This window comes from Apus apus, chromosome Z, assembly GCF_020740795.1.
Source record: "Apus apus isolate bApuApu2 chromosome Z, bApuApu2.pri.cur, whole genome shotgun sequence".
Classification (NCBI taxonomy): Eukaryota; Metazoa; Chordata; class Aves; order Apodiformes; family Apodidae; genus Apus; species Apus apus.
In genome coordinates, this window is record NC_067312.1 from 36,833,636 (window position 1) to 36,845,394 (window position 11,759).

At 42.5% G+C, this 11,759-nt stretch overlaps 1 protein-coding gene across 1 annotated transcript; it reads right to left on the reverse strand.

Moving 5' to 3' along the window:
* Positions 1 to 239: 239 nt before the first annotated feature.
* Positions 240 to 10,330, reverse strand: FXN (frataxin). The gene is made up of 5 exons (XM_051642177.1): positions 10,193 to 10,330; positions 8,928 to 9,010; positions 6,902 to 7,022; positions 3,899 to 3,996; positions 240 to 539 (listed from the first exon to the last, which is right to left on the reverse strand). Exons 1-5 carry the CDS (start codon positions 10,313 to 10,315, stop codon positions 386 to 388), a joined length of 579 nt encoding a protein of 192 aa, XP_051498137.1. The 5' UTR covers positions 10,316 to 10,330; the 3' UTR covers positions 240 to 385.
* Between the last annotated feature and the right edge of the window lie 1,429 nt (positions 10,331 to 11,759).

The following is an 11,759-nucleotide window of genomic DNA, read 5'->3' on the forward strand; positions in this document are numbered from 1 at the left end:
TACGTCAATGTGATTCACACACATTCTTTCTTTGGGTGAATGTCTCCCCACAAGAAGCTGAGCACTCGTGCACTGATCAGAAGTCACCAGGTGGGCCAGTCCTTACCTCAGAACAAGACTGCACACAGAATGAATGACTGACTGCTGCAGTAACAAAGTGAGAAATCCAGCAACAGGAGACATCAACCACCTGTACTGCACGGACACAGAGTCAAGCAGTGACAAAGAAATCCCAAGACTGAGCACTAAAGAAAAATATATTGTTTTCTTTTTTGTTGCACAACATAGTGATGTCAAGAACAGCAACAGAATTATGATCAGGTACTCCAGAAACCAAGGAAGGGTTTGGCTTGTGGTTAAAGTCTTCAAACTTCCATTAATAGAATCATGTATCTTCTTTTCCAGAATATATTAAGGAGGACAAATCCAATTTAGTTTTTAATGCTGTTGAAAATTCTTTTGATAGTAGTTCATGAAGGGATACTCTGTCATGAGAGTACACCCAGTTCCGTCCAGTCCAGTCATAGCGCTTAGGCCCACTAGGAAAAAAAACACACACTGTAAGTACAGATTATTCATGGGGAGATGCTGGAAGCCTGTGTTTATAATGAACCACAGAGAGTGCTCAGGAAAAGGAAACGGACACCCTGGAGAAGGACTGGTGGGAAGTCTGGGGAAGTGAAGCAGAAAAGGCCAGGTCTGCCAGACGCTGCTGAGCCATCCAACAGATGTATCTGAAAGGTGACAAGATACATCAGTCACTCCCAGCAACACAAGCTCCTTCCCTTCTTGCTTTGGCATTGATTTCCTCAGTTTCTTCCCTTACTACCTTCTTTCCTCACTCATATAACTTTATTGTACACAAGTATTACAAGGGATGTTTGTGTAACACTGAACTAATGCTACTGATCAGCCTTGCAGCAGTCCCATGCCGGTATTCTAAGCATAGCAGAACACCGATCACCATTCTCACCTTCTAGATGCCACAAAATAATGTACCAGCTGAAAGCAAATACATTGGCATGTGGGAGCTTTGTATTTAAAATGCCCTTTTCCTCTGTGCTATTGTATAGTTGCTGGCTTGATTTTTCAGGCCTAAGTAAGTATCAAGAAAGAAACTTGAACACCTGGGTTCCATTCCAGACCTTTCTATCCACTCAATTCTCCACATGTGAAACAGGAGGATGACTGAAAGGTGATCACTACTGTCAACCTTAGTTGGAGAAACTAAAAAAAGAGAAAGGAATGAAACGGTTGTCTGGGGCAAACACACAAACCATCAGTCTTATTTGTGAACTCACAGGACAAAGTATCTTGGAACCTGGACAACCCATGCACAAAGTTTGCTAGAAAACAGACTATCCTGTATATACAGAACAATCTGCAGGTTCTCTACAAACATAAACACTTATCTGAACTTGGAATATCCTGAATAACTTGCAACATTCAAATGAATAACTTTAACCACTAACCAAATTAGGAGAACTTACAAATTAAAACACAAATCAATGTCACTTCCATTGAAATCTCACTTGCTGTATGTGAACTGGTAGCTGTTTGGAATTGAGATTATGTGCTCCAGTTAGTTTCCTGTGCATTTTTTATTTCTTTGTCTTTGCAGTGCAAGCGTATGTTTATACTGCCCTGCAACTAGAGAATGACAGAATGAGATGCAGCCATTCATGAAAATCAGGCTAAGATTTAAGGCCATTTAATCAACAATGACAAAGAAATGTGCAAGTTATTTGAACTCCTTTTAAATGTTGTGTAGTAACTATCAGTAATACAGTTAGAATATGAAACACTTCCATAGTTCTCTGAATTTCCAAAATGCTGTACAAATGTGATTATTTAGAATTTCCATTAATAATTTAAGCGAGGATCTTGTGAATTCTATAAAATGTCTGCCAAGTTAAATATAGACTAATATTTTTCCCATGGAATGGCTTCATAGATTTTTAAACAAAGAGAATAATTAAAATATCAAATTAAGGTATTATTGAAAGATGCTGTGTAAGGTTGAAAAGTTTTTTCAGTCAAAGGAGCTACACAGAACTGCTGCAATCACAATGCTGGCAGGTTGCAGCTATCCCCTCTTTCTCTTTTTCAGAAATGTTGACTAAGCAAAGCTTTACAAGCATAAGCTTAAGTGCACTTGAGTGTAAAGATGCACTATAGCAAAGACGAGGTTGAAAAAATTCAAGAAATTTTCTCTCTGTCACATCTTAATAATTTATCTGCCTTGGGATATGTTCTTAAAAACTCAAGACTTTACATTGACTGTACAAATTTCCCAAATACAACATTCAATGCAAGTGATCACTGGCAGTAACATTTGCTTCTTTCATTTCCTAGTCCATCACACTTCAGAAGTATGTCACTCCTGATCATGCAGAGTTGCTTTTCAGAGGTTAGGAAGTAAGTGAACACGTAGCATCATATTTCCGGAAATACCACTGTTTACCATAATACCAGTTAAGGAAGCATGGAACTTACTGTTTGTAGGTGAATAATCTTTAATAAAAAATTATGAAAAATACCGTCAAAGAATTTTAAAGCTTATCTCTTTCCTTGGGTATTTTTATTGACTAGCGGAACAATCAAAACCAAAACAAAATGGTTTTACATTTTTTCATTAATTCCATATTCTGGAGCATGTGTTTATTAGCTCAACAACAGTTGGCTACAAAACAGACAGGAGTTCTCTGAGTTTTGGTTTTCATAAATACATGAAACCTTTGTGTCAGTGACACAAAAACCTTACTGACACATTAAGCAGAACCAAGGTTCTGAAATCATGCTTGTTACAAAAATACATGGATTTGATAAAATCTGACACACAGCCTGCATTAGTCTAAAGAAAAAGGTTTATTAGCTTGCTATGCCTGTACTTTAGCAAGTCATGTTAAGTCAGTTATGTAATTAATAAAAGGATTAAAAAAAAATTACTAACTTGGTCTGCTGTGCACCAGTCAATACATAAGTATGCTAAAGCAAAGTTAGAATATTCTTTATGTAAGTTTTATGCCTATTATAATTGCTCCTCTTAAAATCTTAAATTCCATTGCGCTTTTTTTCTTCCCCAACACAAACACTTCTACAGAATTCTCCTACTGCAAAGCCATTCCAGGTTTTGCAATCAATATATTTTTTCTGAACAACGTCCAAGAGGTACGCCTTCATAGCTACTGGGAGTGCTCATACTTTCCAGATAGCTTATTCATTCACCAGTAACACTAACCAACTCCCTCAGTTCTTTCCCCGGGACACTGGCAGAGAATACAGATGTTTGCGGAAGGCAGCTACAGCATTTTCACAGTATCTCGCTGCCCTCCTTGCTGAAAGCGAACAGAAAACCTGGAATGGATCAAACCTCTGCATTAGAGAAGGCAGAGGGAACAGCTAGCCACGGCTCCTATAAAGTGCAGATTCTTGACAAAAACAATGAGCACATAAACATATGAAGCAGGAAATCCCAGAAGCTTAAAGGGGAAGGAGACACCCTGTTCAAATACAAAGAGAGGTTTAGATCATAACATCATCATCACTCTTTCTTCCAACAGAAGCTTTGGTTGATGATTTTTTTTTTAATCATGGCTGTTTGTTTTTCCTATGAGTAGGCTATAATCCTATAGACAGTGGCTCTGGACTGGAACAGGGTACGAAAATTTTTTATTACACACTTCCAGGATTAATTTAGATATGTCAGTATGCTGCACTTGAACCTCTGTAACAAATTATTATTGAACATCTACATTATATCATGTTTTGAGAACACACTGAGGAAAAGGGTCACTTATTAAGAGGTTATTACATAGTTTGTTCTGTGCTGTAAAAAAGGGAAGTACATTTCCACCCAGTCTGCAGACATTATGTAACTTACTTACACGTAACTTACCTAGTGGGTGAGGACAGCCAAATCTGCCGGTTTGGTGTTTGCTTATTGATTACATACGTTCCCATGTCTCCACCTAATTTAACTGTTAAAACTCCACTCTTAAAACACAAAGAAAAAAAGTGAGAAATTAAAAATTTGCATCCTGTTACTTAACAGGAATTGCATCATCTGCAGTAGATAAACAGAAACTTACACATCTCTATCACATTCCCAACTATATCCCCAATAATAGCTTGGAAGAATGACTGTTAGGTACAAAAAACTTGTATTAATGCCCACGACAATCTGCGTATCTCTGAGCCTATCTAAAGTAGACTTTAAACTTTCTACTTAAGAGTTTGATTTAGTGTGTTTGCACCATTCGTAATGGCACTACTTAAATTATACTCCTGGGCTTTGACCTGCCATCTTGAAAGGACTGCTAGTTCATTTTGCATATTTTAAAACATCATCCAATGACATCCTACTCTATTCACAAACAATGCAGAGCTGGTGTGGTTCAAAGTCTAGAAGCTTTGTGTGTCACTGGTAGATTTCTGAGATATGCAATATTATCTATCTTAAGTACCTGCAACAGTTTCCCAGTGAATAAACACAATTATTTCTCCAGTAATTCCAGATGAAGTGTCTTGATCCTGAATCATGCCTAAAAAAATGTTTGACTTCTAAACTCCATGAGGTCTAGTTTGTTTTAGCTGTGCCAGCTTTAGACTATTAACCTAAGGAGCATTTATTCTGTCTTCTTAGTCCTGTTTCTTCTGGACAACATGATTTAAATTTCTCTGACATTTCCATGACTGCATTTGAAAAGCAACTCTGACAAAAACACTTCAGTCCTAACTTTAAGTAAAAGAATAACAGTGCTTGGACTAGAGCTCACCTACAGATGATCTGAATTATGCTGATCAAAAAGAGTATCTCTACAGAATACAGTTTGATGATTCAGGTAATAGGTAAGACCTATATGATCCAGTTTCTTAAATGCTTCATGCCCTATGGGATGATAAAGCTATGAAAGCATGTTGGGGTGATAAGGCCTGAATGGCCATATAAAGGTTTCACTATTCTTCTATGTGCTCTCTAGCACTGTATTAAGTATGCAACAGAAACACTGTAAGTAAACAGGTTCCCAAAAAGCTAACAAAAATTTTATACTATCACTTACATTGCTTGTCAGCTGTTGGGCAATGTTGTTGGTCTGCCATTGCAAATTAAACAAAAGTTGACTTCTAATGCTGAGTTTAAAACACTTAACCATATATTTTACAATATTTTCTAAATACTAGGATATACAACCTGAGTTTTTAAGAACTTAAGATGCAAAATATTTTTACCATACTTTAAGGAATATGACTATGCATATTTCGTACTACTGGATGAATGTTTCTTAGCTTCTAATAACAAGAATATTCTTCAAAAGAGGTTTTTTTTTTCCCTTATATTACAAAGATAAAAATTGCATGAAAAAATCAAAGTCATAACAAACCTTTATCACATTCGCCACCTTGTGGCTTCTTACAACACTAGCCTTGTTTGTTTGGAATAAACTTCAGTAAATTTGGCACTATTTAACCTTTTGCTATATACTATTATGTAATTACAAAGTCTATGCAACAAAGCAGTAACTGGTAAAAATTAAGATGATGTAAAAATAATTCACTTTGAGCCTCTGAATGAGTCAACATCGAACACAATCCACTCTGCAGGGGCTGGAGATAAAATTCTGACATAAAAGGACTCATGAACCTTCACGAAATGAAGCGTCTAAGAATACTAAAGAGGTAAATCATTACCTTTTCACTAATTTTTGTTCTAAGCTCTTTAAATTAGGCTAATAGGTGCTGATATACTAAAACATACCAAAGAGTAATGGTTAAAAAAAATTCTTCCCTTTTCACCAGAAAAGCAATTAGCTATAACATTAATTACATAATTAAAACAACAAATATTTGCTAAAGGCAACAATGGAACCCTACTAACACTATGTTATTCTCTATCCTAGCGTAAGAAATAAAGAGTGAACATTATGATTACAAAGTTACACATGAGCAAGTTTGAAAACTTCAGGGTTCTGGGTTGTTTTTTGTTTGTTTTTTTTGCACAATGCAACCCAACCCATCTGCATCAATGTCTCTGATCACAAAATCTTAACTGAAAGGGCAAGCAGAAAATAACCTCCTTGTCAGAAGACATGAAGAGGCTGCAGCAGTTACATGGCCCCTAAAAAAATGCAGTACTGAAAGACCTGTGTTGCAGACAGCAGTGTGGGGAGAAACTGCATTCTCCTCCTTGTTACAGCCTATAGCCAAACCACTTCAGGAACTGTATATAAAACTAATAAAAACCCTATACAAACAGAATGGATGTTTTTAATCTGTGTCTGTCACTCCTGAAAAATAATCTGAGTGGCTGACTAATAAAGGCTCCAATTATCAGGCAAGCAGCCACCCAGCATCTCCCGTGACAGCAGCCTTCTACCCATGTATGCTCTGGTCTCCCTTTTGCAACCACCTATTCAAACGTTGCATCCTCCTGTTGCTTCTCTTCACTACAGGCTGAGTCATCAGTACAGCTAGGACAAACATACTCTACCTGGTGAAGACAAATGCTGCTTCTCAGTATTCAGGGCAATCAAAGAAACTGCTCTACCAGTTACACATGATGCATGTGGACTGTGCCATGCAGGTCTGTTCTAGTATCCACTGCGGGGGAAGTGACTGCTAATGTGAGAGGTCTATGCACATTAAGAAAAATTCCAGACCACTGTGAAATTTGAAATCACTTTCTCTCTCCTCTTGTGGTCATTTATTATTCTATATTATGTCCTTCTGTATAAAATAACATTTTAGATCCTCAAATCATACAACAGCGTGTCCTACTTTTTAATAGAACAGTTGCTCTAATCATGTTTTATGTGTCTGCACTAGGGAGACTAATTTTAAATTATCTTTCAAAGAAATAATCTACAATAATCACAGTGGTAAAAGAATGTTTGAAACATACCCCTAAAGAGACATCATAATCTTCTGGGGTAAAAGGCTTATCTGTAAGGTCCTCAAAGAAATCTGCTAAAGAGTCCAGTGTTTCTTCAGCCAGTTTTTCGTAAGTGGTCTCATCTAAAGAGCTACCAATGACATACAAACCCAAAATTAGGAGGAAAACCAGGGAAGACAGTATTTTCCCTATAATAAAAGCATATCAAGAGCATGACTTAGGAGAAAATATTAACCATGAAATGATTATACTAAAAAAAACCCAAGAACAAGTAGTAATTTTTCTTAAGGTAATGCAGGTGACAATCCACCTTACAGGTAGAAGTGGAATTTTGAATTTTTGGTAGTATAGATCTGTAACTAATGAGTATGTACTTCCTTCCTTAGATAAACTTACTCTTGTGTACTAAGTGGGCAAGTCAGACTTCAAAATAGGGCATTTTCATAAAGGACTTTGTGCAAGATTAGCTTGGACTCTACAAATAGATACAAGTATCTCCTGTTTAGAAGCATTTACCTGAAGGCTCCAAGGAGACCTCACAGTGGCCTTCCAGTACCTGAAGGGGGTCTACAGGAAAGCTGGGGAGGGACTTTTTATAAGGCACGGAGTGAGAGAACAAGGGGAAATTATTTTAAACTGGAAGAAGAGAGATTTAGATTAGAGATTAGGAAGAAATTATTTGGTGTGAGGGTGGTGAGACATTGGAAGAGGTTGCCCAAAGAGGTGGTGGATGCCTCATCCCTGGAAGTGTTCAAGGCCAGGCTGGATGGGGCTCTGAGCAATCTGGTCTAATGGGAGGTGTCCCTGCCCATGTAGGGGGGTTGGAACCAAATGAGATTAAGGTCCCTCCTAAGCCAAAACATTCTATGACACTATTTGTCATTTGACTCTAAGAAACTTGCTGTGGCTATAAGCAGTTTAGAAACATCAACATGACAGAGCACTGGAACAGGCTGCCCAGAGAGGTTGTGGACTCTCCTTCACTGGAGACATTCAAAACCCGCCTGGACAAGTTCCTGTGTGATGTGCTCTATAAGTGACCCTGCTCTGGCAGGGGGGTTGGACTGGATGATCTTTCGAGGTCCCTTCCAACCCCTAGGATTCTGTGATTCTGTGACATCAAACAGCATGTCTATGTACAGCATTTGGCTTCTCAAATTACCCATGTAGCCCAGTAATTACATGTTATTTAGAGAGTGCTTATGAATACATACAATTACCTCCTCCTTCAGAGGATCTCAAGCCACCCTTCTAGCCATTATGTAAGGCTCACAGCACTTGTGAGACTGCTTGCTACCCTCTTTAAATAACTACAAAAAGTTAGTGTGGATGAAGTCTAGATCAGTTTAATTAACCAAATCAATTTAACCACATTAAGTTCTTCCATCCGTAACAGTGTTGACTTCTAAGCAGAAGCGTAGGTGTCTCTAGCAACAGAGAATTGCAGTAACACAATTTCAGTTTTCACTAATGGGTATAGCAACACAACAGTTACTATGAACTATGGTGACTCAGTATCTTTCAGCTGACGACCCAGAATATGATTTTTAAAAAAAGGTTTCCTGCTAGCCAGTTAGTAAAACACACTCTACGCCACTATGAGGGACTCCACAGAAAGACCTAGGGGCATGGAACACAAAAGGCCTTAGGATTAGCCAGAATTCATGTATTGTTTCAGGGTGCAGTTCAGGTACTTAACGGTAAGAAACATTTTCGACATCTGCACAATCCTTGACTGGGCCTCCAACTGCTGCATCAGAAAGGGAGAAGTCTCCTACAGGTACTGTGTCACATCTTCTAAGCGTAAGGCAGAAACTGAACGCACCCTGGCATATGTTAAATGGTGGCAGACACCTATGTTGAGGTACATTTAATTATTTTCCAAAGTGACTTCCCAAATCAACCCCAAATGCTTTTCAATAAAATGGTACGTATCAGCATAACATTAGTTTGATAGTCTTACCACATCTAGAAATGATTGTAAAAAAACCACAGAGATGATATTTTCATGTGAATATATAAAAATAAAAATTACCTTGGGTCATTCAAAGTTCCTGCATTTCTTAAATTAATGAACTGGACAGTCTTGCTCTTCACCTCTGAAGCATATTGAAATTCCTGTTGAAAGTAAGCCTAAGTAAAGCGGAATTGCAAGTTTAAACAGGAAGCATTATAAATTACATATCTGGCATGAAGAGATCCTTGAAGACCTTTCCATCCCTCCCAACGAAAACAGTCACATTCTGTATCACAGAGCTAATATGGACAGAACTATGCAGCTTTAGCCCTTGGATAATCGAGGCAATCTATATTACCCTCATCTTCAGACACAAACTAATGAAATAATAAATATTTTTATTCAAAGGATAGTGAAGTAGGAAATAGAAGAACTGTCTTCTATTGCTCTACCACAGAATTACGAAGCAACTTCAGACAAATGGCTTAGAGCAAGATTTTCACAAGTATCCACTACTCAGATGCTTTATTATCAATAACTTGTGTCCCTCTGTTATAAGAAATTAATATATTAAACTGAAATAAGCAGAAGCCCCGAATCTTCCTTACTCAACAAAGCTAAGAGGTAACATTGCACTTCACATTCCAGATCTCTCCTGCAAAATACACTGCTTCAATTCTAATTTCTGTTTTAAAGAAAGCTTTAAAAGATCAAAATTTGAGAAAAGCTGTACCAACATGCTCACAATTCTAAGTCCAGGGAGCAAACGGGGCAACCCTTCCGAGGTACGATCAGAATGATGCAGCTTGACAAAACACAAACCGATGCCTACATGTCTGTGACCGCTCACTTCAGCATCTCTTTAAATACACACTCACGCAAAAAGGCAGCAGGGCACAAGCACTACGCTCAGGCTCTGGCCAGATCGCGACGTGGCCCCGTCAGCCTGCTCCGCGTCCATTTTTGGCTCCACGCAGCCGACCGAGCTGCCAACAACAGGAACCACCCTCCCCGAACCAAGCTCGCAGCGAACCGCCGAGGCCCAACACACACACACCCCGGCGCCTCCCGCGGGCCAGGCCCGACGCGGGCTCTGCCCAGCACACCTGGCTCCGCGGCCGCCGCCTCAGGCCCGCTGCCGCCCGCCCGCAGCCCCGGCCGACATCCCGCCCGTGGGCCTGGCGGGAACGACCGGCCGCCGGGCGGCTGAGCCGACCCCACCGGCTCCCCTTCCCTCCCCGCCGCCCGGGCCCGCCCGCAGCGGGAGCGCGGCCAGAGGCCGCCCCGCCGCTCGGCTGCCGCCGCCGCAGGCCGCGCCGCGCTCCGCCCCGCCCCGCGCTCACCGTGCGGCCGCGCCCGGCGGCGGCTGCCCCGGCCAGCAGGGCGCCCTCCGCGCCGCCGCCTCCCCTCGCCGCTCCCGCCCGCCGCGCGGCGCGGAGGGCGCCGGCCGCCCCCGGCCTCCACATGCCGCCGCGGCTCGCTGCGCCAGCGGCCGGGGAGGAGCCAGCGCGGCGGGCGGCGGCGGCGAGGGGAGGCCGTGCGGCCGCTACCGCCCTCCCCCGGCGGCGCGGGGAGCGGCAGGGAGCGGGGCGGCCGTCCCGGGACGGGGAGCGCGGCCGGGGGGCTGGCGGGGCGCGGCGTTGGTCTTGGGGGCCGCCGGGGCTGCGGGGTCCCCGGTCCAGCGCTTGTGTGAGCGTGGCCGGCGAGGCGTCCCGGGGCCCGCGCCGCCGGAGGGCAGCGCCGCCCGGGGCCGCAGCAGAAGGACGCGGCTTCTGCCGGCGGCGGCGCCGTCCCCGCCAGGCCCGCGGAGCGGCGCGGCCTCCTGCCCGCGCACCCGGCGGCACAGGCGCCGGCCTGGTAGCCGGGCGGGGCAGGTGCTGGGCCGTGGGGCAGCGGCCCCACTTTCTGGCGTGCTTGGGAAGACCTGGGGATCCGGAACCTGGCCGGCATCGTACAGAGAAGTGGCTGCGGCGGTCGCTTGGTAGCAGGACTGCAGCCGCTGCGCAGCCTCACCTGGGAGCAGGGAATACTGCTCGGGAGCGCATCTCTGCAGGGACGTGCTCAGGCACCGTGCTCTTGCCAGGTAGGCTTATAAGGAGCTGGACGCCGGGAAGGCAGAAGTTACAAAGCAACGCTACCCACCCCAGGCAGGGCAAAGGCAATTTTCTGCTGATTTCTACCTTTCAGGAACCAGCGATTGCAACCTACACAGCGCAGGTGCATGTCAGCAGTCTTAATTTCAGCCTAAGCTACAAAAAAATGATTTGAAATCGAACGTGTTTTGTAACTGCAGTATTTTCCTAAGCTGCACGGTAAAAATCCACTTGCTGTAGTTGTGCTGTTCTACAGCTCTAGTCCTCTGGCACATCTTCAAAGTACAGCATCGACAGCCTTTCCAGACCTAAGCAGTAACAGGGACACCCCCTTTCTTGACAATTTTGGACAAAAACCGTAGGACACGCTGGCAGTACATAGAGGGAGCAATGGGACGAAGACCAGGGCTAGTATCTTGGCTTCAAACGTAACAACAGGCCAACAGATTCACACCCCAAAACCGGAGCAGCTGCAACTCACTCAGAAAAGCTGTTAAGATTCCAATTACTGTAACAGCACTGATGTGAGCAGCTAACGTGGACCATTTGAGATGACAGTCACTGGTTTGTCCAGGAACTACTCTGGCTGTGTGAATATCTGAGTCCATGGAAAAGTACATTTTTACAGGATATAACATCAGCTCAGGGACTCATCCTAGGACAGTATTTTCCATGACAGCAGATACTCTGATCTGATCTGTTGCCTCCTATAGTTAAAATGCTACTCTGAGCCAGTAAAGTGAAAATAAAGCACGTAATTTATTACGCCTGACATATGTTTGGTAGAGCTTCTGATGATGTGCTTAAAAAAGCAGTG